The 27,934-nt window shown below is 41.0% G+C and overlaps 1 protein-coding gene across 2 annotated transcripts in view; it reads right to left on the bottom strand.

Moving 5' to 3' along the window:
* Window positions 1-27,934, bottom strand: part of spock3 (SPARC (osteonectin), cwcv and kazal like domains proteoglycan 3) — a 560,650-nt gene that overhangs the window by 39,992 nt on the left and 492,724 nt on the right. The window contains exons 7-8 of one of the 2 annotated variants that reach the window (XM_043698527.2): window positions 17,900-18,025; window positions 3,270-3,431 (exon numbers count right to left, since the gene is read on the bottom strand). In XM_043698527.2, the coding sequence (XP_043554462.2) occupies window positions 3,270-3,431; window positions 17,900-18,025 (288 nt within the window). Of the gene's footprint in view, window positions 1-3,269; window positions 3,432-17,899; window positions 18,029-27,934 lie in introns of both variants that reach the window. The other variant, XM_043698526.2, reaches the window with a different exon arrangement.

The following is a 27,934-nucleotide window of genomic DNA, read 5'->3' as shown; positions in this document are numbered from 1 at the left end:
TGTGGCCTTTGTGCTCCAGCTCTGCAATGGGTGTTGAACCTGCAACCTTATAATTCAGAGGCAAGAATGCCATCAACTCAGCTGTTGCTGGTATAAAATTTTTGTAATATTCTCAACTGCTCTAAAGATTCCAAACCAGACAGTCCATAACAGACAGAAAATAATCAATAAGCAAGCAAAGTCATTGTACAAAGTCAGATTCAAATCATTTCTTGTGTAATTGTTGGCACTAATACTATAAAATTAAAATCAGGGTTGTAAAAATGATAATTATGAGGTGATCAGAAACCAAAATTAGAACAAGAAATCTATAAATACCTTACACAATTAATTTCTTGGTCTAAAGAGATACATGGCAACAGGCAGCTGCTGCAATTAGGAGTTGAGTACTTATCAAATTGATAGGAGAGCAGACCAGAGAGGAGATAAGAGAAAATCTCAATGATGCGCAGCATGTTTGCAACCAAACAAATGTGTGAAAATAATGTGATCACTTTGGGTTCCTACTCAAAGGTGTATTATTAGTTTAAAAATCAGCAAATCATTCTACCTGTCAAACAAGCCTAAATTTGGATGGTGCCATGCTTAGGCTAGTGTAAAGAGTTCAGACTGTTCAGGGAAAAGGACCAACAGGATTACACATTGGGCAGAATCAGGACAACACCACATGAACTTTGAAAACTATTTTATAAAATTTATCTATGCAGACTTCAACAGTGGTAGAGATCTGTAAATACTTTTGCAATTATAAGCAAATACCTCATGGGACAAATTTAAACTTGCTATAATTAATAAAATTGTATTTTCTGATGCAGGTAGTTAAAGTTGCTCTCAGAGGGATGCAGTGTATTATTTTTTGATGGATACCTGTTTCCAGTTCTTGGTATCATATAACTTAATAGGTTGTAGTTAAAAAGAAGAATGAGGGGAATATCTAGCTAGTTAGAATACTTGAGGATCTGCTCTCTTGTAATTAGTTTTATTTGTTATTTTTGTACAGCATAATTTATAAGCACACTGCATCCTAGCTTTCAGAATTGTTCTGGTAACAGTTGGATGTATTTGCTTAACAAAGCATGACTGGCTAGAATGTTTGCCTGAGCTGAAACAATAAAAAGAAGTAACATTAGCTGCAGTATTTGTCATGTAAGGTGTGTGATTTATATATCTATTTAAAATCATTTATTTTAATATTTGGATTTTCAATAAATGATACATTGATTTGGTTGGTGTCTCTGAAGGGGCTTCATGATTAACTTGCGAATATTTCTGTACGCATGCTGATTTAATTTAAAAACGAAGTATTAAAGAGAGTCTTCCTGGAGAGTAAGGCTAGGCTCAGTTATATGACAAATAAAAGAGATTTAGTCAAATTCTCATGACCAGGAAATGAAGCCACGGGAAAGACAAAACCTAATAATAACAAAATCCTGCAGGTGCTGAAATCTGAAACAAACACAGAATGCTGGAGGAACTCAGCAGATCTGGCAGTTCTGAAGAGCCATGCTGGATTTAAAACATGTACACTGTTTCCCTCTCCATAAATGCAGCCAGCATTCTGTGTGTTTGTTTAAGACAAACCCCATCTGGAATAGAGAAGGGTATTCTCTCTGGTTTGTGTGTGCTGTCGTGGGATGGTATTGAGATTAATGGGATTGTATTTTTACCATGTGTTTTGAAATCTTCAAATGTGTGTTATATGTAAATAGTTTGATTTATTCTACTTTAATTTTGTGTAATAAATGTCAATACTATTGTATTTGTGCTTCAGAGCAAGACCATCTTGTGAATATTAAAAATACAAGATATGATCCATTAAGCATCATTTCTGGGATCAGACATGTCCAGTAACATCACCTGGGTTCATGGCATATTTCATTGTCTGTTAAGTTATACCAAAATAAGGAAATAATCAGACCAGCAGCAGAAGAGCCAGAAAATGCCAGTCAAGCACATGAATTGTGTGCAGTTGGCAATCCCTCCACTAATGAACATAAACAGTGCAACAGGAGATGGCTTTGCACGTTGTATCTGTACACTGCTGAGTCCCAATTTAAGGCATTTTGTTATAATGGAGCCTTGAGTTGAGTTTAAATAAAATCAATGGATGGAAAAATCAGACAGGCATGTAGATATCTTTAATCAATCTGTTCAGTCATGTTATATCACATGTCTGGGCAGGTGGGACTTGAATCTCTGACTGCTTGCTCAGAGGTAGGGACACTACCACTGTTCGACAAGATCTTACACATATGTGCACCAATCCAACTAATTTTCATGTATTGGGTTAATTAGGCCAGGCTCAGGGCCAGATAATTCTCCCTATACTTAAGGAGAATAACATCAACACAGTATTCATTCTCCATCTCTACCATTACCTGGTTCCCTTCCAAATACACCTTTCCTTTTATCCCACAAGTCAAAGGAATCGGCAGATTCATGGAGTATTTGCCCTTCCTGAGGATTCCTTTCATCAACATAATATTGATTCAGCTACTCTCTAAAGAAATGAATCAATTCAGCTTCAATTCTTTATTGAGGAATTCATTGCATTTTGCATAAAGTTTCTTTTTATAATCTTATCATTAAAGTGTCAACATTTTATGAGATTATTCTCCAATTCCAGATATGCAACCTACATTCAGTAGCTGACTTAAACGTGATCCAAGTGATAGTAACGGAGGAACGATATAATTCAAAAATCTGGATACTGTGTGAATTGTGGGGGAGTGGGGGGGGAGGAGGTTACAATTGAAGATTTTCCTGCACATTTGCTATTCTTGTTCTTTTACGTAATGCAGATTATAGGTTGAAAAGATAACGTTGAAGGAGTTGCTGAGTTATTGCAGTGCATGATTTCAATATACTTGAAGCAGAACGACTGCATTTTATGCAGTGCAACATGATTGTGAAAAGCTAATTGAGGCACAAGTGGCACCTACACTTGATATGTTCTCACCACACTCTAATACTGAAGGGCATGTTCGTACAATGTCCATTAACATCTCTAGGTAACAGGTAACCATAATACTGACTCCCTCTGTAATCACAGTCCATAAAATATTTATCCAGCAAGATGAAGCAGTCTTTGATTGCTTACTTCTATCACTTTCTACTGCCACTGCATGGCATATATTGAAGCTATTATGGACTACTCAGCATGGTCCATATGCTCTAATGATTCCTGCAAATCTTTACTCCCAGTAGCGTATAGCAACCTATCAGGGAATTGCAGCACATGGTTCAGCCTTGCACTTATTAAACCCTACCTCCAACATCAGCACCCTGTCCTTCAACGTGTGCTTCCTTATCCACATCACTGTACAATTGTTGCAGTGTGTATGTATTTGTCCTGATGCTTGTTTCTTGTTGGCGGCCTGTTGACTGACGCCCTTCAAATGCATGCTGTTGACCAGCAGGTTCTGCTTGCTCTGTGAAGAGGGCAAACAAGATATTTTAAGTATATGATCACAGATGTGAATTTTGATATTGCATTAGTGCAGTACATACCAGCGCACTACCAAATTGATCAGGGACAAGGTCTCCTCTTCTTATTTCCTCAATTTTATTAGATTAGATTACATTACATTACAGTGTGGAAACAGGCCCTTCGGCCCAACAAGTCCATACCGACCCGCAGAAGCGCAACCCACCCATAACCCTACATTTACCCCTTACCTAACACTACGGGCAATTTAGCATGGCCAATTCACCTGACCTGCACATCTTTGGACTGTGGGAGGAAACCGGAGCACCCGGAGGAAACCCACGCAGACACGGGGAAAACGTGCAAACTCCACACAGTCAGTCGCCTGAGACAGGAATTGAACCCGGGTCTCCGGTGCTGTGAGGCAGCAGTGCTAACCACTGTGCCACCATGCCACCCACAAATATTCTGACAAAATTTGCTTTTCCCCACTAAGAGCCTTGAGGAACTTGAACAAAGAGAAAGTCTTGACACTGATCAAAATCCATTAAAGGGAAGACACAGATACGGGAATATAAACATTTCAAAGCCTTCACAGGATTATTCATTTTTAAGCTAGAGCAACTCTTAGGATTAAGGCACCTCATGAGGAACAAAGTCTGGAAATTTCCAGAGCTCCACAATACTAAAAGGGGCTTCACACACACTTGACTGATTTATTGAAAAAGTACAGGTGTTTTGTCCACAAGTGCTTCGTCCACAATTTTGTTTCTCCGATGCCCATGCAAGGAGGAAGCCCTTGAAGCAATGAAGCCATGGTTTCCCAAGGTGCTGTATGGGAGGCCTAAGCAACACTGGGAAATTTTTCAAAGCTCCATCCATAGATATTTATGAATGAAAACAAGTGACTGAAGATAATGAACATGAAACAGCACATCTTCCTTATTGAGAATGTGTTTTTCTTTATGGTGAAGAAAACAACTGAGAGGGTGATCAATACAAGTTGGTTAACAAGAGATGTAACGGCGAATTCAGAGGAAAGTCTTTACCCAGAGGCTTGAGAACGTGGAATTTGCCGCAACAGTGAAGTGTTGAAACAAAAAGTATAGATTCATTTAAGGGTAAACTGAATAAACATACAAAAAAACAAAGGGAACAGATGGCAATGATGGTGGAGTTAGATGAGAAAATATGGAAGAAAGTTTAAGGTGAAAAAAAAAAACACTTGTGCAGACTGGATGAGTCAAATAACATGTTTCTGTTCCATAAATCCTACTAAAAGCACAATAAAAGTATTTTACTTTAAATGCACCTCATGCCCTTCATTTATTTGTACACCTATTCATAACTTTTTTATTTATTTCTCTAAACCTGACTGTAGCAGCACCCTCCAGATTGGAGTAAGATACTTGTTTTACTTGCTGTAACCTCCAGATTAAGGTGTGGTCATTACATACTAGCATCAATCTGATTACTCACCTGAAACTTCATTCGATTTGTGAGTGCTATCCTTTTCAAGTAAAAATAGGGATAATTTTATGAAAGGTGTTATGATGAGAATTGGGAAGTGTCTCCATTATCTTTATTTAGGCAATCTCCGTAATGACAACCATGAAGCCACTGTCATAAAATCTCACCTCGTTCACCAATATCCTTTAGGGAAAAATATCTGGCTGTTCCTACTTGGTCTGGGTTAGGTTAGATTCCACATAGTGTGGAAACAGGCCTTTCAGCCTAACATGTCCACACCGACCCTCCGAAGAGCAACCCATCCAGACCCAATCCCCTACACCTAACACTACGGGCAATTTAGCATGGCCAATTCACCTAACCTGCACATCTTTAGATTGTGGGAGGAAACCGGAGCACCCAGAGGAAACCCACGCAGATACTGGGAGAATGTGCAAACTCCACACAGACAGTTGTATTTCTGACCCATGTCCAATGTGGTCTAAACTTGTGAAACTGGTTGCAGTTGAAAAATTAGCAGCAGTGCGGGTGCCATAAAGCACATGGTTGCAGTAATGTACTTTTAGTTTGTGCAATGATGTTTATGATTTACGCATTTTAACTTTATGATGTTCACTCAGAATTTGAATCCTGATACATTCAACAAGAATCAGCATACCCTGCAAGACATTAATCCATGTGAGAGATGTGAAAGACAAGCATCTTGTTCAGATCAAGCAACCTATACAAGAAGATACTCTTTAATTCTCAGTTCTGGCAACAAATTAGCAGCATCAACCCATGCAGAGAAAATGGCAAAGGCACACCATGCGTTATTGACTCTGCTATGTTGTCCTCGTTAACATTTAGAGGACTGTGTTAAAATTGGGAAGTAGTCCTGCAGACTAGTCAAGCAACAGCCTGCCAGAATCAAAGACAAACTCATAGCTTATGGAAATTACACACATCATGCATGGTGGGCCAGTAGTTAGCACTGCTGCCTCACAGTACCAGGGACCCAAATTCAATATCCGCCTTGGGTGTCTATGTCTGTGTGGAGTTTGCATATTCTCCATGTCTGTGTCTGCACGGGTTTCTGCCAGGTGCTCTGGAGCGGGGGGTGGGGGGGGTTAAAGTGGCTCTGGGATGCTCTATGGAGGGGCAGTGCAGACTTGATGGGCTGAATGGCCTCTTTCTGCACTGTAGGGATTCTATGATTCTCTGAAGGTGTTCCAGACACCACTGTAACAATCTTTAGGTGTATTCTATTACACTTTAGGTAGGGAATAGTAATGTACATTGCCAACGATGGTTCATTATCACCACCGTGACGGAGTTACATGAATGCTAAAGAATAATAATTGCTGGGGTATGGCAGATTTTTTTCCATCAATGGGATATAGATGTCACTGGCTAAGCCAGCATTTTCTAGTCATCTCGAATTGCAGTCCTTGTGGGGTTGGCATACCAACAATGATGTTACAGGGGAAGATTATACCAAGCAATAGTGAGAAAAAGATGATGTAGTTCAAATTCAAGATGGTATTTGACTTAGGGTGGAAGGGGATGTAGTTGTAGGGGATGGCAGTTGGTTGTTTTCATTGTAGATAATAGAGCCCACAGGTTTGGACGTGCTGTCAAGGAAGTGTTTTTAAGTTGCAATAATGCAGGCAGTTGAGAGTGCATATTCCTGCAATGGTGCAATGATAAAAAGAATGAAGGTGCTAAATGCTAATCAAATGTTATTTTGTCCTGGATTTCAAGAAGCTTGAGTGTTGGTAGAGTTGCACACACCCAGGCAAGTGCACTTTCTTCCATAACAGCAGCTTTGGTTCAGAGTTTATGAGCTGGACATTTTGTACCAGAAGGTGATCCCTGAAAAGAGATCTCTGACTTTGTCAGTGGTCAGTTAAACCAGGATCAGACAGTGAATGATGCAGCTAAGAGGATTCAGACAGCAGAAATGCAGGATACTCAGTTTTAGCATTTGTCCAATAAGGTTTTTGAGGTTCTCACTTCTTGCACACAGATGGGTAGTAGTAGACAAGTTGCTGTCAATTTCCTAAAATTTGAGAGATTAAGGTTCCATTAAACGAGAAAGCAGCAAATATAAATCTGCTATTTAAAAAGTGAAGGAGGCAGATGGCAGGAAACTATAGGCAAGTCATGTGGGGGTCATAACAGGGCACTTAGATAAATGCAATGTGATCAGGAGGAAGCAGCAGGATTGTGAAAAGAGAATCAAATTTAACCAATTTCTTGGAATTCTTTGAAGGAGTAACATGCACAGTGAAGAAAGGACTGCCTGTGGAAGTATTATACTGGGATTTTCAGAAGGCATTTGACAAGATGCCAAATAAAAGGTTATAGCACAAAACAGGAGCTCATGGGTGTAGAGGTAACATCAGAACCAAGAGTAAGAGTGGACAATTCAGCCTCCCGATCCTGCGCTATTATTTGACAGACATAGGTTAGATTTAAATTTACTGTTACACATATATAAAAATACAGTGAGAAGTGTTTTTTGCCATCTTGAATTGGAATCAGATGATCGTGCTGATCTGAGTCGGCTTCAACTCCACTTTCCTGCCCACTGTCCGTAACCCTTCATCCCATTTACAGATTTTTAATTAGTAACCTCCTCTGCAAATTTGCTCAGTACCCCAGAATCCACTGCACTCTGGGATAGTGAATTCTACAGATTTCTGACCCTTTGAAAGAAGCAATCTCTCCACATCTCTCATGTTTGCATGGATAGAAGATTGGATGGCTGGCAGAATACAGAGTTTACATAAATGTTCTTTTTTTTGTGATTGGCAGGATTTGGCAAGTGAAGTCCCACTGAGGTCTGTGCTGTGCTTAGCTTTTTAAAGTGTGTCATGAACATCAAGATGGCTGGCAAAGATGGCCGCCAAATGCACATGTTTAGATGGCAGCATTAACTCTTGCAGAAAGCTTGTGAGGGGTTGCAGTGATCACAAGGGGATATCCCTAGCTGTGATGAAAGTATTGGCTGTCAGCAGGATTGACATAAAGAAGATCTGATTCCAGAAGGAAATTGGATAAAAGCCTGCTGGTGTAGACAAAGCGACAGACCACCTAAACCACCTTCTAAACCACCAAGCTCCTTCTAAACCACCAAGAAGTAAACCCAAGAGAAAGTGAGAAGAGAGGTGAAGAAAACAATGGGCAAGAAATAGTTAGTGAAAAACATGCAACCAAGAAATAAACATTAGAAAATTTAAAAATTTGAAGCTAAACATCTTCTCAACAACATAGTGTCTCTCTGAACAAAGCTGAATCTGAAATATAATGATCAGTGTCCCACAGCAAGGCTCATTTTCAACAGAAACCATTTCAAATTAATACAACTGCAGATGCTGACTTTCATTTGTATTTAACTTTTGCTAAATCCATGCTTTCTGTGCTATAATAGAATGTTTGTTCGGTGTTTCACTTGACCTCTTTAAACATGTGTGCTCTTTACGCTACCTACAGCTTATATGATAGACAGCTCTTTACAATTTATATTAATATCTTAGGTGATGCTCTGACCTCTGAGCCAGGTGGCCATGATTCAAGTCCAACTTGGTTCAGAGGTGTGTAATAGGATGATGATGTCAGATTGTACGAGGGTCAGAACTACAAATTGAGGGATGATAGATTTAAGACAGATGTCAAAGACAGGTTCTTTACTCGGAGAGTGGTAAGGACATGGAATGCCCCACCTGCCAATGTAGTTAACTCAGCCGCATTAGGGGTATTTAAACAGTCCTTGGATAAGCACATGGATAATGATGGGATAGTGTAGAGGGGCTCGCTGAGAATAGTTCACAGGTCGGCGCAACACTGAGGGCTGAAGAGCCTGTTCTGCGCTGTATTGTTCTATGTTCTGTCTCTAAACAGGCTCATCAGAAAATATCTGTGTCACTACTTCTGAAGCAGGTGGGACTTGAACTCAGTCATTCTGGTCCACAACTGTGTTATAACTGGACAGGTTGACTTAAAATACACCAGGTGATGGAGGTGAAGGCATGGTCACTAAATTTGTGGATGATACAAAGACAAGTAGAAATGTATGTTGTGAAGAGGACATAAGGAGGTTGCAGATTAACTTGGACATGTTAAGTCAGCAAAATGCTGGCAAACATTGGAAAACTTTAAGCTTTCAAAATTTGGCAGGACGAATTAAAAAATGAGAATTACTTAAACAGAAATTGACTGCAGAATGCCGATGTGCAAAGCGATATACAAATTCTGCAGAATGAGTCACAAACAGCACTTCCTTGAATTTTCTTCCCGGTTATACAGCACGAAGCCGGAGCACAGCTGCAACTCCCAGAATTGGAAGTCAATACTGCTATTGTGTCAAAATGTAACTATCTGTGAGCTGGACCTAGTCCAGAGCTTAAAACCAAATAGTAGAAACACATGGGAAAACAGGGGTTATGGGAATGGGAGGAAGGGCATGAATTGGCAAGGATGGGATGGATGTGTGGGTGGTGTGAAAGCGGGTGGCTGTTTTGGACTTGATCATGTTTTCCTTAAAAAAAAAACTTGATCCAGTGCTGGTGCCTTTGGCCCAGTCCCCACATGTTACCTGGCAGCCTCTGCACTGATTTTGGGGACCCCATCGCTCTGCAATAAAAGTAAGAAATTGGGTGGGACTATCTCCTGGGTTTGGTTTGCAGAACCAAAGAATGGTGCAGGAACGAAACCACAGGCTACAAAGCGTTGTAGCTCAGCACGGCACCCCGCCACCAACCTCCAACCCAATCTCTCCTATTGCATAAATGCAGCCCCCTCCACACTGGTGATGAAGAATCATCTGGACTCAAAGCGTTAACTTGTTTTCAGATGCTGCCTGACCCATTGTGATCACCAGTATTTTTTTGGTTTTAGGCCACTCAGTCAGTTTGACGGTCTTTTTAATCACAACTTATGGGCCACACAGGTAAACAGGGTGGTGAAGGAGGCAATTGGCATGTTTTCCTTCATTGGTCAGAGCACGGAGTAAAGGAGTTGGGACATCATGTTGTGGCTGTACAGGACATTGGTAAGGCCACTTTTGGAGTAATGTGAACATTTCTGGTCACCCTGCGACATGAAGGATATTATTCAATTGGAGAGGGTGCAGAAAAGAAATATTTGCAACTATGTTATCAGGACTGAAGGGTTTGAGTTATAAGGAGGGGGCATAATTTTAAGGTGAGAGCAGAAAGATTTAAAAGGGACCAGAAGGGGCAACCTTTTCACACGGAGGGTAGTTTGGATGTGGAATGAATGGCCAGAGGAAGTGGTAGATGCAGTACAGATATAAGATTTAAAAGACATTTGAACAGGTATATGAACAGGTAAGGTTTAGAGGGATATGGACCCAATGCAGGCAAATGGGAGAAGTTTAGTTTGGGAAACCTGGATGGCAAGGCTGAGTTGGACCGAAGGATCTGTTTCCATGCTGTATGACTTTAAATCAAAGTGGTAAAGGGACAAAAAGATAGTCTTGCTCAAAAACATTTAATTTTATTATTTTGTTAAAAAGAGTGGGACTTTACATCAATTTTTAAGAAAATACTAAGTTACAAAATTTACCTTTCAAACAAAGTAGCAAAAGTATCATGGATTAATTTGCAAACTATTCTGTACACAGACTTTTTCTACTTACAGGCAGATATTTGGATAAAATACCTTTGCACAATTTGGCTTGCTACACATATATAACGAGAAGCTGATATATGTTTGATTTTGATGTTAATGTAGGCATATAAATGCTCTTGTTATTAATGCACCACTTGGTACGCAATCCATGCGAAAGAACACTTTTTATAGACAGGAGGAAACCTCTGTAGATTATACACTATCATCTTGTTAGACACAAAATCTTTCACAGTCAGCACTCTTTTCCCAGCTTACAGAGGGAAGAGGGGAGTGCAATTTTTGAATAAATGCCTTCAAAATGTGGATACAGCACTTTAAAATTCTAATGACACCCTATGCAGCTCTCTCAGTGTGGGGTTTGGAGAGGAGCTTAGGTGAGATTTTGTTAAAATTGAAACACAGACTGACAATTCCAAGGTAGCAGACAGGGATACTTCTTTTATTGAAGAAGTTTTGCAGTTTGTAGCAACATGAGCGGAGAGAAATAGATGTATTATGAGAGGCATAGTCCTCAACAATACATAGTCAAGATTCACTGGGAAGAGGCTATGCAACCGTTCAAATACTCATATTCCAGTTAAGGCAAAAAAAAAAAACCCTTCTGTATTGCATATTAAAGGTATCAGCATTCTATTTCCCTGTTGCAATGACTGCAATGCAATCTGTGCTGTGGATACAGGAGGATTTTTCTCCCATTGGGAGTAGGTGATTGAATTCATATTTATTGCATTGACCTTATCTGTGATTGCAATAAATATGGAAGGGTATTGTCCTGTCTCACAATGGTCTTGTCTCACATCCTGAATGAGGTCACTTTTAAAGCATATCAGCAATTCCCAGCTTGCTCTCCTTCCAAACGAGGAAGCTGAGAGAGTACTTCTCTTCCATATTTAGTATATTGATGGAATTCCATCTGGACAGTGTCCTCAAATAATCCCAGCTTCTCAACCTCATGTCAAGCAGGAGTTGTGCTGAGATGATGGCAGAATGCTGTGGAATGAAGTGAAGGTCACTTACGTTGAGGAGTGAGTCTTGATTGAGGATATTCTCAAAGTGCTCATTCAAATTATATTTGTGCCCTTAATGAATTAGACACAATTGTTAAGAGCTATTTGATGTGCTGTTAGTTTTCTCTATGTTTGCTTATGTAATTCAGGGTTCTTGTTGAACCAGATATCTGAAAATTTATTAACATACTACCTCCACTAATATGACATCTCTGACTTAAATAAAAGTTTGAGTTACATTCTTATTGAGCTTATTATTGTCATACACACAATCTGATTGGTTGACTCATTGATTAACAGGCTGGCTTCTAACAGAAAACAGACTGAATGAACAGAGTAAGATAGGAAATTGTTTACTGCAGTATCACATGTCATGATGCAATCTAGCTGCCTTAAAGATACCTTTCCATAATTACAAAATGTTTTTTTTCCCCTTTGAAGAATATGGAACTTGTTCTGATAAATATTTACAAGATGTACAACAATACATTCACTTTAACTACTTTGGTGGATGTACAAAATATGACTAGATACAGAGTTGAAAATGTGTTGCTGGAAAAGCGCAGCAGGTCAGGCAGCATCCAAGGAGCAGGAGAATCGACGTTTCGGGCATGAGCCCTTCTTCAGGAATGAGGAAATTGTGCCAAGCAGGCTAAGATAAAAGGTATGGAGGAGGGAGTTGGGGGAGGGTGTTGGAAATGTGATAGATGGAAGGAGGTTAAGGTGAGGGTGATAGGCCGGAGTGGGGGTGGGGGCGGAGAGGTCAGGAAGAAGATTGCAGGTTAGGAAGGTGGTGCTGAGTTCGAGGGTTGAGACAAGGTGGGGGGAGGGGAAATGAGGAAACTGGAGAAATCTGAGTTCATCCCTTGTGTTTGGAGGGTTCCTAGGCGGAAGATGAGGTGCTCTTCCTCCAACCGTCGTGTTGCTATGGTCTGGCGATGGAGGAGTCCAAGGACCTGCATGTCCTTGGTGGAGTGGGAGGGGGAGTTGAAGTGTTGAGCCACGGGTTGGTTGGGTTGGTTGGTCCGGGTGTCCCAGAGGTGTTCTCTGAAACGTTCCGCAAGTAGGCAGCCTGTCTCCCCAATATAGAGGAGGCCACATCGGGTGCAGCGGATGCAGTAAATGATGTGTGTGGAGGTGCAGGTGAATTTGTGGTTGATATGGAAGGATCCCTTGGGGCCTTGAAGGGAAGTAAGGGGGGGGAGGTGTGGGCGCGAGTTTTGCATTTCTTGCGGTTGAAAAGGAAGGTAGCGGGAGTGGAGGTTGGGTTGGTGGGGGGTGTGGACCTAACGAGGGAGTCACGGAGGGAGTGGTCTTTTCGGAACGCTGATAGGGGAGGGGAGTGAAATATATCCCTGGTGGTAGGGTCCGTTTGGAGGTGGCGGAAATGACGACGGATGATACGATGTATATGGAGGTTGGTGGGGTGGTAGGTGAGGACCAGTGGGGTTCTGTCCTGGTGGCGATTGGAGGGGCAGGACTCAAGGGCGGAGGAGCGGGAAGTGGAGGAGATGCGGTGGAGAGCATCGTCGATCACGTCTGGGGGGAAATTGCGGTCTTTGAAGGAGGAGGCCATCTGGGTTGTTCGGTATTAGAACTGGTCCTCCTGGGAGCAGATGCGGTGGAGACGAAGGAATTGGGAGTATGGGATGGCGTTTTTACAGAGGGCTGGGTGGGAGGAGGTGAAGTCTAGGTAGCTGTGGGAGTCGGTCAGTTTATAGTAAATGTCCGTGTTGATTTGGTCACCCGAGATAGAAATGGAGAGGTCTAGGAAGGGGAGGGAGGAGTCTGAGATGGTCCAGGTAAATTTGAGGTCGGGGTGGAAGGTGTTGGTAAAGTGGATGAACTGTTCAACCTCCTCGTGGGAGCATGAGGCAGCGCCGATACAGTCATCGATGTAGCGGAGGAAGATGGACTGTTCCACATATCCTACAAAGAGGCAGGCATAGCTGGGGCCCATGCGGGTGCCCATGGCTACTCCTTTGGTTTGGAGGAAGTGGGAGGATTGGAAAGAGAAGTTGTTCAGGGTGAGGACCAGTTCAGTCAGTCGGAAGGTGTCAGTGGAAGGGTACTGGTTGGTACGGCAGGAAAGGAAGAAGCAGAGGGCTTTGAGTCCCTCGTGATGGGGGATGGAGATGTACAAGGACTGAATGTCCATGGTGAAGATAAGGCGTTGGGGAGCAGGGAAGCGAAAATCATGGGAGGTGGAGGGCGTGGGTGGTGTCCCGAATGTAGGTGGGGAGTTCTTGGACTAAGGGCGACAGGACCGTATCGAGATATGCAGAGCTGAGTTTGGTGGGGCAGGAGCAGGCTGAGACAATGGGTCGGCCGGGGCAGTCAGGTTTGTGGATTTTGGGCAGGAGGTAGAAGATTATGACTAGATACAGACCTTATACAATTATCATAACATGGCTGTGTAGCTTCACTCTGAGAAGTTTATGTCAGTGTGGATGATGAATGTCATGTGTCATGATGTCTGGTGCTTGTCTAGTGTGGTACTCACAGTATTAGATTCATTGTCTTATATGATGGATGGTTGGTCATATACAATCGGATATGTAATTTGTTTTGCCATTGGATTTGACTGTTGTTTGTGACAATGCCAATGGCTGAACATAACATAGAATATAGATCATCTTAGTATCTTTCCAGGGATCTATCTTTTTGAATAAAAATCTTGATCGTTTTCTTCTGGTTTAGGTTGGTGGTAACTATCTGAATACTGATTGATCATTTTCTAACCCTTCCGTTCAAAATATATTATCTGCATTTGGCTGTTTGACAACAGTGTGTGAGAGAAGAACAGTGTGAATCTGTCTTTCAAACATATAAATTACCAGTGATGGCAACCCACTGCCTTGAGGAATATCACAGAAATTTAACATATTTGCCAGTCACCTTGCATTCAACGATCATTAGCTTCACTGTTAAGAACTGTGTAAGATCATTAGATGGAAGATAACGAAGAGACAAGGTAATAGAGTGAATATCCCACTCCCTGCATGTGTCTTGGAAAGTGCACCTCTGAAATGTGTCGAGGAACAGTAAACATATTTAATATAGCAGTTAATGTGTCAAAAGCTAGTGGTATCTTTATTTTGACTTACCAGATGAGATATGTTGAAAGTGCTAGTCACCAGTACATAGCACTAACTTTGGACATGAAAAATATCAACTGCAATTACGTTCCACAGCTTACAAGTAATGCAAGTGGAATATGAAATTCTTTCAATTGTTGAGGTTTCACATGACTTCTTGAGTTAATTGATACCTTTGTGAATACTGGTCGAATGGATAGACTTACATGCTAATCTCTTGTTTTTTTTTCCCTGTGCCAATTTGACCCATCTATATATGGTCAAGCATATCTCAGTATAGAGATTTTGGAATAACCACTTGTTTGCCTTTGAAAATTATATTTCTAGAGATTCCTAGCTCGCTGTGGCCATGTGCTGATGATGATCTTCTTGGGTTACTGCAGCTGGACATCATCGAATATAGCTTGGTGAATCATCTCTGCCTGACCATGACCAAACTGATAGTGATTAATGTTGTCACTGTCTTTGAACTTAGTTTCAATGACACCCACTGTAAACCTAGGAGGAATCTAGAGGACCTTTGTTCCAAGTGGTATCCGGCAGTCAGCTAAGTGCACCAGGACTAGTCATCTGTGAGACTGGTTTGCATTGTACTGTGAAATTGTAGCCTTGGATCTACACAATTAGATGTTGTAGTCATGAAGGTGCATATGTGAGCTGTTTCCAACAGATCATTTCCAACAGTTTGTGATCAGTGTAAACAACAGCTTGCTTATTAGGTATGCATGTATTCTAAAATTTAGAGCAAGATTTTCCCATTATATGTTGGAGAAGTCTACCTGAGCTGTTGCAAGGACTTTAGAACCAAATGCAATAAGCGTACCAATCTGTAAAAGACATGATCTGAGGCCTTGCTGTTGTGTATGTATTTACAAAAATGGTAAGTTTAGAAGGATTGTAATATTGAAAAAACTCAATGTTGCTGTTGGGAAAGTTTGTTTATGGCTTGGGTTTAACGTAGTTTGCATTTGTCACAAAATGCTGACTGCTGTTTTGGTGAATGAGACAATCCATGTCTCATGCAAAATTTAGATACACTACTAACCTTGTTGAAGATTAGATTGTTGTTGCACAGTCAAGCACTTGTATTAGATTAGCAGCACCTACAATTTATTTGAAGTTGAGTTCTCCTTCTTGCAGTATCATTTTTAGGTCGGTCCAGAAGTACATTTCTGAAGCATTTGATTGGTGTTACTAGCTCCGTAGTTAAGTTAGCATCGCTGAAATCACATCCTGTACCTTTGCATTAATATCTGCCTACACTTCGGCCAATATCTACACCTGGACTGGTGGCACGATATGGACTCAAGGTCAGGAATAATGATGTTGACTCAGGCTTTAATTTGACTATCTAAACTCTGAAAAATGTTGTCATATTGTTTATGGACAACACTCAAAATAGTAGAGGACTGTCTTCCTTTCCATCCTCCATTTCCCAAGCAATAAGAATTTTGACATAACTGAAAACAAAAAATAATGCTGGAAATCACAGTGGGTCAGGCAGCATCAGTGGAGAGAGAGCAAGCTAACGTTTTCATCAGAGCAGAATTTTGACAGCCCTCTTTCTTTATCAGTTATCTGTTGACTATGAATTAAAGATTAATTCTGTTCTTGAGGAACTGAAGTTTAGACCGGATGTCAATGGAATGCCTGGGTGTTCAAATGTTTTCTTTCTATTCTTTAAAAATTACAAGTATAGAGACGTTTTGTGTTGCAGAATAATGCTTCTTTTATTTTGTGTTGGCATCTTTCTTCTTTTGCCTTTATGACACCCCCCAAAGAAATTTAAATCTCTAAAGTAGGGCATGAACCCATGATGTTCTGACTTGTAGATGAGAGTATTCACACTGAACCATGGCTGATATTAAAGGCCACAATAGAATGTTTTCCAACTGAGAGCCAGCATGATGTCCACTAAGGACTTTAGAATGATTCCGAAAAAAAATCCTAGACCTAAGAGGAGAATCTGGAAAATCATTAACTTTTTAAAATATAATTATAATTCACTCAGCAGTTGAAGATTTAAAATATGCATTGTCTCACATCACTGGGCATGTATGTTGGAAATCAAGCCTCATATTCCTGAAGTTGTCAAAAAAGTTAAAGATTCTATAAAAATATGCAAGATTCCCTAACTTAACTGCCTTGAAGACTCAGGTTGACAGAAAGCATGGACCAGATTTTGTACTTAGTAAGAATTACAGTTCATTACAAATGAATAGATTCTAGCCACAGGTAAACAATTATGAAATGTTGACTTATAGCTTCAATTACTAGAACTTGAATTCCCCTTATACAATACCCTTACTCACACAAATTAAAATGAGTGCTGTGTGCAGAGGGAAAGACTGGAAAGATAGTTTGATTGTCCCCACCCACAGGTTTTGCTGAGATGATTCTTTTGACTTGTCAGGATTTGTTGATCCTCAACCTTCCTTCTCTGGGTACTTTTACTTGCTGGTAGGAAGCAGAAAATGACTGACCCACTTAGAGTGGCTCTGACTTATCAGTTAAAAGCAGCTAGGAGAGGAGATTATTCAGCACTCTTGAGGAGTCTTTTTACTGCAGAGAAAAGGACAGCTCCCTCCTTCCCAGAGGTCGAAGGACTCTGCCCAATATTCACACTCTCAAGCTGTTCAGCTACCAGTAAGCCAATCACATTCGTTTATAGAAAGAAGGCTATTGTCATTGACAGCTAGTCACCATTCCACAGCACCATCCACTATTTGTCGCCAGTTGTACCTCTCTGGTTTCAGATCATGTACATCTAAAGCTCCTCCATTGCTTGAACAAGTATCAATTACAATAAGTGCAGTAATCTGCTTTTAAAAGTTCAGTAATCCTTTCCACAATTCTTGGTTTTTGAAAGTATTCTTTTCTCATTTCATGTGACAAACAAAAAGACAGAAAAATAAAAGGATACAGTCTTTACAGCACATATGGAAAAGATGGAGATTGGTGACTTGGGGAAAGCTGACAACAACTAGGGAATGGGAGCCTGAGCTTGATATACATGCCCAAAAATTAACTATCAAATAGCCTAATGAATGTGCTTGTGTGAGTTTGTCTGTGTCAGTTTCACAAATGCAAATTATTGTGGTATTAACAAGTTGGAGGAGGCGGACATCGTTACAAGTTAATTTGTTCAAAAATAAAATGCTCATCTGGCATTGTGGGAAGTGCCATACTTCTAATTATCACAGTTTTATTTCCCAGTTTTGAGAAAAGTGAACATTCAATGAGTAAAATAAGACACTCACTAATTCGGTCCTTGTCCTGTCTCTGAAGTCCATGAGCTTTTTTGTTGCGATTTCCATTTTCATGGAGTACTTTGAACCAGTCCTTTAGTCTTGACACAACTTCCCTGAACTCCCTGTCACCGCATTCTGCTGATAAAACATTAGATTAGTTATCAAAATGTGAGCAAACAACTTAAACATGTCAAATGATCATGAATGGCTTTGTTCTTTCAGGTTGCTCCAAGTTCAAACCATCCAGCACTGTTCATCCTCCTAGGAGAAGGATGCAACTATGTTAACAATATGCTTCACGACATCGTAATCAGATGAACTGAGGATAAAAATAGGTTAGTTTAAGTTTTCTTCTTGTACTTCTGACATTGATGAGGTCACTGAGATTTTGTTTGAGAACTGACAAACTGAGTTAACAAGACTTGAGCTTCAAGCAGCTCTGAGACTTACACATGCAAGTTGCTGGGTAGGTGCAAATTAAATATAAAACCATTTAATTTTTTTGTACGTGTGTGCTCTCCAAACAAGACATGTGGCCCATTTCAAAAGCAGAGGGGAGGTCATTAGAAGTACTAACCATTACAGGTGTGCAAATGTATTTCTAATTTAGCAATTACCAATACTACTCAAACTCTTGTAATAGTAAAGGTGTTCATACTAAACTGAAACACTCAATGAAACACTGCTGAGACAACATAATACTGCACTAACATAACTGAAGATTTTGAGTGACATTGTTCATGGGAGAAAGAGAGGACTGAAGATGCTGGAGATCAGTGTGGTGCAGGATCTCCAGCACCCACACTTTTTGACACTGACATTGTTCATGGTAAACTGAAGTTGTACTGTGAACAAAGATATAATATAAAGGCAGGATTTGCATTGGTTAATCATCAAGGATGTCCCAAACACTCCACAGGTGAATTATTTTGATGGCAAATAATTGCTGAATGCAGACAAACTGGACAGTAAAGTCCCATAATGAGTCCTCTGGAATATTTCATGCTCACACTGCTTAATAAATATTTATTGAAAACCTTAATTTGAAAATTCACCTGGAGGAGTATACCTTCAATAACGTAACACTCCTTCACTAATGCACAGAGATGCTAGTTAAGATTATAAGATCATTAGTTAGGATAAGGGGTTGAGGGTACAGAACCCCGATTAAAGATTTTCAAAAAAAAATAGAAATGTTATTCATCTTTTACCTCAGATTTTTTTCATTTCTCTTAGATGTGGATTTTCTTTTCATCCAAGTAATATTTTCTTATGCATTCCTCATCTCCGTTCATGTGTAACTCCAGCCTTGCTTAACAGAAATTTCATCACCCAAGTTTATTAACAATGGAGTGTTTTTTCTTTCTGAAATAACCAGTTTCTTTGGTAATGCTTATTTGAAAACAATACAGAAGATGATTTGGTGACTTTCAGTACATGACTGCTTGAGAAAAAGATGGTCCGGAATCTAGGTTTTCCACTACAGCTGGTATTCCATTACAGACCTGTAGTTGTCTACTTCTAATACCCTGCTATCTGGAAGAGGCCATGAGTCTATTTGTCATAGAATATAACTCAGCACCCTCCGTACATAGCAGTGGAAGATACTAATAGGGTTTATACAAAGAGTTGTAATCAGATTTAAAGATGTGAGCCAGGATCATCCTGTGTGAGGAAACACTGTCACCTTGTTACTGTTTTAGCAGTATAATTCTTTTATTAGTACTTGGGGCATAATGACATTCAGTTTTCATTTTCCACAATGAATTAGCACACAGTAACTAAATCACTAATCAAACCAATTATTGGAGATTTAACTAAGCAAACTATCCATTTCCCACATTAAGTACCTACATTAAATAAGTCATGTGTTATCCAAAGAAAATAAGTCATGGATGATTTTGCCAACATCTCCAACTGAACCCAAGAGGGGTTGGAACCAACTTTCTCTGCAATGGATAAAGCCCACTACACTGCATCTATCGAAAGCTGCGAAAAGCACTGGAGAACTGAAGGAACCACACTAACAATGGAAACTGAATAAAGATACTAGTTGTATTTATGCCACACCAGTGCCAGATAATGATTAAGCTCCAAGAGCAAACCTAACCTCTTGAAATTCAAAGGAATTAACATCACTGAATCCTCCACTACTAACATTCGTGGATCACCATTAACAAGAAACAGAATTAAAATCATTCTTCAATGTCCTCAAAAATCAAAATCCAAACAAAAAACAAAGAACTACGGATGCTGGACATCTGAAACAAAGACAGAAATTGCTGGAGAAACTCAGCAGGTCTGGCAGCATCTATGGTGAGAAAGCAGAGTCAACTGTGGCTAAACAACAGGTCAGATGCTAGGAGTCTTGCGATCAGTAACTCATCTTCGACTCTCCAAAACCTGTCCACCAACTATAAGGCACAAATCAGGATTGTAATGGAAAACTTTTCACTTAGTCTTGATGGCTGCAGCTTTGACAATAATCTCATGAGTTTGGAGTGGCAGTAAGGGGTGCCTTTGGCCAGGGAAAAGGTGTTAGCCAGGGCAGGGAGGGAGGAGAAGGGATTTCAGGAGGGTTGGATGAATAGGTAGCTTTGTGGGGATTCTGAGAGATGGTTGTGGGTTTAGAAAAGAGGCTAAGACAGGCTTTAGGGGTAGCAGGCTGAAAGATAAGCAAGGGCGGGGGGAGGAGGAGGACGCAAGTGCAAAAGGTGAGAGTGAAAGAAGGGAGCTACCAGAAGTAGTACGAAAGTGGGGAGGGGACTGTCAGGTATGGTGAAGGGAGAAAGGTCTGCAAAGGGGAGTAGAGTTTGAGCAGGAAGCTGCCTGTGGGATGTGGGGAAGAGGAAGATGCATGAATCGGAGTGGGAAGGAAGGCTACAACATAAGAAAGAATGGTTTTAAACCTGTTAAAGGCTAACTTTCGAATCCCCAGGGTAATGGGGGGGATTCTTGGAAATGAACGTGGAATGTCAAGTTTAAGGTTGTTCAAGTTCATGAGCTAGCTGCTTAGAAAGTTTGCAGTGGATCGTAATGAAAACTGTTAGTTATTAAATTTAACTCTACAACTGAGATCCAAGATGCCATAAATAGGATTGTAGCTGCCTTGTTAAAATGCTCCAGCTTTGTATAAGTGCGATGGAGATGCATTTGTGGTAACCTGTGCAAGTCTGTGTGTTTACGGTAATGGTTTTTTTGTGCATAGAAATGGGTCAGTTATTTTTAAAAGAAATTTTTGTTAACATATGTCTGTTAGCATATAAATTTGAGTGCTGTGATATTTGAGAAATAATGTTTACTTTGTGTGCTGTGACTTTAAGTTTAATAGAACAGGGATGATTATTAACAAAAACAGAAATTGCTGGAGAAACTCAGCAGGTCTGGCAGCATCTGCACAGAGAAAGCAGAGTCAACATTTTAGGTTCAATGAACCTTCTTCTGGCCCTGAAATGTTGACTCTGCTTTCTCTCCACAGATGCTGCCAGACCTGCTGAGTTTCTCCAGCAATTTCTGTCTTTGTTTCAGATGTCTAGCATCTGCAGTTCTTTGCTTTTTCGTTGGCTTTTGAGGACATTGAAGAATGATTTTAATTCTGATTTGTACGAGTATCCAAATATCCCAAAGATCAACACAAATACAGAAAGTATTGTTCTAAGTGACAGCATCACCTCATAAATGGGTTAGTTAGAATGAAAAAATGGTGCCTAAAAACGAAAAAGTAGCACCTGAAAATTGAAAACAGCCCTCTAGAAAATCTCAAAAGGAGTCTGCAACAAGGTAAAATTATTTTGATCTGGCTATATTTGGACCGAGATTGGTGCTGCCCATGCCAAGATGGTAGTCGGTAATTGGACATTCTTGGACCACAGCTGTTCAAGGCTGACCTCCATGGCCATCTGCAGACAACCACCTTGCAGCAATACCAGCCAAACTCACACACAAGATCGATACTAAAGGAATGCATGTGAATGATTAGTTAAGATCTGGACACAAAGTGGCATGCTTTTACTTTTGATTGGTGTGTTTATTTTGTGGTGGCTTTTATTTTGCATGATAGTGAAGTGGTAGTCAGGCTGAAAGATAAGCAAGGGTAGTAGTCAGTGAAAGAGAGAAAAGTAAACTGTCCAACTGTAAAATGGGGAAACCTGCAATTCGCTTGAAGCAACCTACTCACTCTGTCTGCTCTCTTTTGACAAGGCAGCATGGTGTAGCACAATGGAGTATGGAAATGATAATAATGTAACTGATGATGTGACTCTGACATCAGCGAGAGAGATTGGGAGGAGACATAAGATTAATAACATGTAAAGAGAGATATCTTTGATACTACACTGGAGAGTGGAGGCCAAAACTTTGGGATATGAAGGAGCAGCACTGAATTATGCCAGTATAAGTATTAGATTAAAGCACAGAATAAAACACAGCCAGCTCTCTTTAAATACAGGGAATACAGTAACCTCAAATATGCATTGGAGTTAAATGGTAAATTGCCAGACATTGTATGCATCTCTAGCACTAATCAGGAAAGGTTACTAAAATATATCAGGCGAGCGAAAGTGAGGACCGCAGATGCTGGAGATCAGAGTCTAGATTAGAGTGGTGCTGGAAAAGCACAGCAGGTCAGGCAGCATCTGAGGAGCAGGAAAATCGATGTTTTGGGCAAAAGCCCTTCATCAGGGTGGAGAGATAAGTGGGAGGGGGGTAGGGCTGGGGAGAAGGTAGCCAAGAGTACAATAGGTGGATGGAGGTGGGGATGAAGGTGATAGGTCAGAGAGGAGGGTGGAGCAGATAGGTGAGAAGGAGGATTGGCAGGTAGGACAGGTCATGAGGATGGTGCTGAGCTGGAAGGTTGGAACTGGGGTAAGGTGGGGGGAGGGGAAATGAGGAAACTGGTTAAGTCCACATTGATGCCCTGGGGTTGACATGTTCCGAGGTGGAAGATGAGGCATTCTTCCTCCGGTGGTGAGGGAGTGACGGTGGAGGAGGCCCAGGATTTGCACATCCTTGGCAGAGTGAGAGGGGGAGTTGAAATGTTGGGCCATGGGGCGGTGGGGTTGATTGATGTGGATGTCCTGGAGATATTCCCTGAAGCGGTATGCGAGGAGGCATCTAGCCCCCTCAATGTAGAGGAGACCGGATCGGGAGCAATGGATACAATAAATGACATTGGTGGATGTGCAGGTGAAACCTTGATGGATGTGGAAGGCTCCTTTGGGTCCTTGGATGGAGGTGAGGGAGGAGGTGTGGGCACAGGTTTTGCAATTCGTGCGGTGGCAGGGGAGGGTGCCAGGAGGGGAGGGTGGATTGTTGGGGGACGTGAACCTGACCAGTTAGTCACAGAGGAAACAGTCTTTGTGGAAAGCAGAAAGGGATGGGGAGGGAAGTATATCCCTGGTGGTGGCGTCTGTTTGGAGATGGTGGAAATGTCGGCGGATGATGCGGTTCATGCTGAGGTTGGTAGGGTAGGGTTGGTAGGGTGAGGATTGGGGGGGCTTTGTCCTTATTGCGGTTGAAGGGTGGGATTTGAGGGCGGACGTGCAGGATGTGGATGAGATGCGTTGGAGGGCATCTCAGCTATGTAGGAAGGGAAATTGCAGTCTTTAAAGGAGGAGGCCATCTGGTGTGTTCTGTGGTGGAACTGCTCCTCCTGGGAGCAGATACAGTGGAGGTGGATCAGCATAGTCATCTTTACAGCCACAAAGAATGAATCCTTGCCTGGTTCTTGGGTTATAGTGAGGCTGCGGAAGATGATATACTTCATGCAGAATGTCCTTACTGAAGCACAGACAACTTGAGGTTTGGACAGAATCTTCCTGAATCTGTTGAGATGGAGTTATCTGTGTGAGGGTGGGGAAAAGGCTATAGGAAAAATAATAAACAGCTCCACTGGGTCGGTTACTCAAAGTATTCGTACCTCTTGATGACTCTCCTGGGGCAGGCTAGGAAACAAATCACTGCTGCATTCACTAAAGTAAGATGCCGCTTAGTCCAACAAAGGTCCAACTTAGGACCAGTTTGAGCCAACAATCCTGTTTTCCTGACAGAGAAGTGCACCCTACCCCCATGTCTTAATGCTACTAAATCAGTTGTGGTGGATTCGCAGTGGTGGGGAAGTAACCATTATAGACAGGCAGTTTTGTGCCTCAATAGTAAAGTTATGTGGATAAAAGGCCATAACTACATTTATGAATAGGCCTGTGAAAGAGATTTCCCTCTAAACTCTTAGTTATACGAGCCTTTGGCTTTTTCATTGAAAGCTTCAAAGTAGAAAGCTGACTGAGCTTCTATTTTGAGGCCCTCTCTGTTCTCCTAGCTGCTTCAGCAGTTCGTATGGGTTCTGAGGAAGCTGCAGCCCCAACATTACTCAGGGTAATTTGATTGGGCCTCTGAGTTCCCTTGGCTCTTTGCCATTATAGATTGGATGGGGCTTCCTGAGATAGGTCCTTAATTGGCTGCCACTGGGAAACACCGAGCCATGGCAAACTCTCTGCTTTCGAATTGCGCTCAACCTTGTAATCCCAGTGATCCCAGCAAAATCCACCCTTATTGGTTTTCATCAATAATGCTGAAACCCTCATATACAACCTCTGGCTTAGAAACCTGTCCTTTTCCACTTTCCTACTTTTCCCTACTCTGACTAGACTTGGGCAGCATGGTGGGTCCATGCTGCCTCACAGTGCCAGGGTTTGATTCTACCCTCAAGTGATTGAATGTGTGGAGTTTGCACATTCTCTCCGTGTCTGCATGGGTTTCTTCAGGGTGCACCAGTTTCCTCCCGCAGTCAAAGATGCGCAGGCTAGATCGATTGCCAACAGTAAATGCGGGGCTCCTGGGATGGTGGGGGGGGTCTGGGTTGGACGCTCTTTGGAAGATCGGTGAGGATTCAATGGGCTGAATGGCCTGCTTTAACGCTGTAGGGAGTCTATGATTCTATGACCTCAGCTCATTCTCCACGTCTTGCTGTATTCCAAGGTGGCGACTTCAAGTCCAGGGGGAACAAGTTGCTGAGAAACTTCAAAGTCAGTGAAAAATTATTTGACACCTGCTATACCATTACAACTTTAAAACAGTATAGTAAGCAGCAAACACTTGTACATTCATAGCAAAATCCAGTTGAAATGGATCAATCTGAAATTAAACTATTTGATGATCTTTAAGTAGTGATGGTTAGGCCCTCCCTTGCTACTAAATTTAAGGTTAAGTGAGATGAGTAATTGAAGCACTGAGCTCCAAAATAGCAATGCTGGTATCAAAATAGCATTACATGCACAACAATCCCTGCCTACTCTATATATTCCTGGTGCATGCTCAAAGTTCTTGTCTGGAACCAAACTGCATCCAGCAAAACTCACACCATTGTGTTCAAATGCCATTTAGCTTTCGAACAACATTCTTGCTGCTCATAATAAATGGTGCTGCGCATCTGCATTTTGTCACATACATCCTGATTATTATGAAATTATCCATCAAAATTCTATTCAATTTTGCTTTCATAAACAAAGTGAGTAATACCAGTAATTTTCCTTTGATTTTCAATGTAATCAGCTCAGCAGTGTTTATAGTTGAATAGTGAAGATGAAACAATCATGTAGTCCATGGAAAATCAAATTTCACTTTGCTCCAATACACTGCCACATACACAAGAGTGGTGCACAATAATGAAATAATGCTTCACACTGAGCAAGCCAGGTTTTATCGTTCAGTTCAAAGTATGAGGAACTGCTATCAAGATGTAACTAAAAGCCTAACTAGGATCAAGGTGCATTAAAAACTACCATAAATTGAAAAGTGAGACAAAACTGTCGATATTTAAAAACTGGATAAAAAAAATTATAGAACAGTGAATAAAAAAAATATCATAACCAATATCATAGTGTAGAGCAGTATCAAGGATTCCAACCAAATGAACCTAAAGATTCAATTCTCTGCATTTCTGTGAAACTAAGTTGTACGCTTCTGTTAATGAATAAAATAAATTAGCTGGACTTAATGGCATGAACAGTTAGAGGACTTCCAATTCAGAAGAACTGCTCTTACTGTCACAATAAATGGAAACCCAGTGCAATAACAGAAAAGTGTATTGTCTTAGACTTCTGGACTTTCTGACAACCGAATAGACGCCCGTTTGTATCTATATGCAATGTTTAGTGAACCTGTAAAAAAAATCCAAAAGACTCATTTCTTGAAAATGCTATCTGATTTAAAAGGTACTGGGTAGGCAGAGGATTTATCAAGTTTTGAAATCCCACTGCATTTTATTAATGAACTGGTTAATGGTTAAGATGCAGGTTTTTTTAAATTGGCTATTCACTCATTTGTTAACTTATTTAGAACACATTGACTGATTATTTTGTTAAATAGGAAATAGTATGTGGGAAACAAGGGCAAGAAAAGCTACTTGTATTCACTGGTAGCATAGGCACACATTCAATGAACATGGCTCAAAACTGGAACGTTTACCTGTAATTTTGATTTGTGGGAGCTATGGGCTTTCTGATGGGGTACGCTGAAGATGCAGAAAACTTGCAATTCTGCATGGCACAAGCCTTTTTCTATTACTCATTGAAGGCATTTCCTTGGCTCTATCAGAATTGTTAAATCCTTGGCACTAGGCCAGCTCTCAAGTACTTTTCAAGGCTGGGGCAAAGAACACTTCTGCAGATGCACAGCAACTAGAAAGAGCATTAAACAATTTAATTGACCTTCTGATGGTATTAGCCCTCATTTGTTTTTTTTTTGGCCACTTTTGTTCTTTGCCATTACATCATTGCCTGTCGCACTGGTCTGAATGTTTATTTGTTGCTTTCTTCATAATTCAACCATGACGCTAGACTCCCAGAATTCAAAAGGACTCGGCCTGGCACAGACCCGGTTGCTTTCTGCTTGTGCATAAGTTTCCCCTGTTACATTGCTGCACAAAGAGCTGAAAAAAAAAATTAAGCATTTTGAAATATCACGCTAGCAGGAAAGGAAGTGTAGCTGTCACTTTCGGAAACTGCATCAGTATCTTTCTGCTGTTGCCCAGGAAATCCAACATAGTCATCATTTAAGCACAGCTGGTGTGCAAGCCACATAATAGATAAGAGATTGAAATGTGAAATGATAGTTCTGTTTATCTCACCAAAGAGGCAGTCTGGCCTATTCAGAATTTTCAGCACTTTAAAAGTACACTCATTCGATGTGGGTGGCACTGGCTAGGCTAGCATTTATTTCCAATCTCGAAGTGCCCTGGAGAAGATGCCCTGGAGAACACATTTGCTAGCAGCTACCTTGCTCTTATATTACTTTCAGATTTAGCATCAAACATATGGTTTCAGGTCTGGTGTAGAACACACAACACAATCTTAACTGGAATCTTAAAAGGGCCAATCCAAAAATTGAGCTTGTATGAGCATGAACAAAGGGGAGTTTCTCCATGGATAAAAGGTAGTTAAGGGCTACACCAAGTTACAACAGCTTTTCCCCATGTTACAGGAGTCAAAAACTAGAGGGCATAAGTTTAAGATAAGAGGTGAGAGATACCAGAGAGTCCAGAGGGGCGGTTTTGTAAACACAGAGAGTGGTGAGTGTCTGAAACAGGTTGCCAGAGGTAGTAGTGGAAGCGAATACTATTTTGTCATTTCAGAAACATTTAGACAAGTGCATAAATGGGATAGGTATGGGGGTATATGGACCAAACGCAGGCCAATGGGACTAGTTTAATTATGAAAACTGGGTTAGCAGATAAAGAAGAGGAATTGCGGTCCGCTGAACTATTTGGTGAAACAATTAAGTATCAGTGATATGCCACACAATACCTCGAAGTGAAGGAGCCATTGGGAAGTAGTGACCATAATACAATAAGCTTCAATCTGCAATTTGAAAGGGAGAGGGTACAATCGGAAGTGACAATATTTCTGTTGAATAAAGGGAATATGGAGCTAAAAGGAAGAAAGATCCTAGGAGGAGGCATGGGTGGCCGTGGCTGATGAGGGAAGTTAAGAAACATATAAAGTTAAAAGAGAAAAAGTATAACATAGCAATGATAAGTGGGAAAACGGA

The sequence above is a fragment of the Chiloscyllium plagiosum genome, unplaced genomic scaffold (genome assembly GCF_037043375.1).
Source record: "Chiloscyllium plagiosum isolate Xiang-an unplaced genomic scaffold, Cpla_swu_hap1 HiC_scaffold_1, whole genome shotgun sequence".
NCBI classification, from domain to species: Eukaryota; Metazoa; Chordata; class Chondrichthyes; order Orectolobiformes; family Hemiscylliidae; genus Chiloscyllium; species Chiloscyllium plagiosum.
This window is presented reverse-complemented; position numbering and strand designations above follow the sequence as displayed.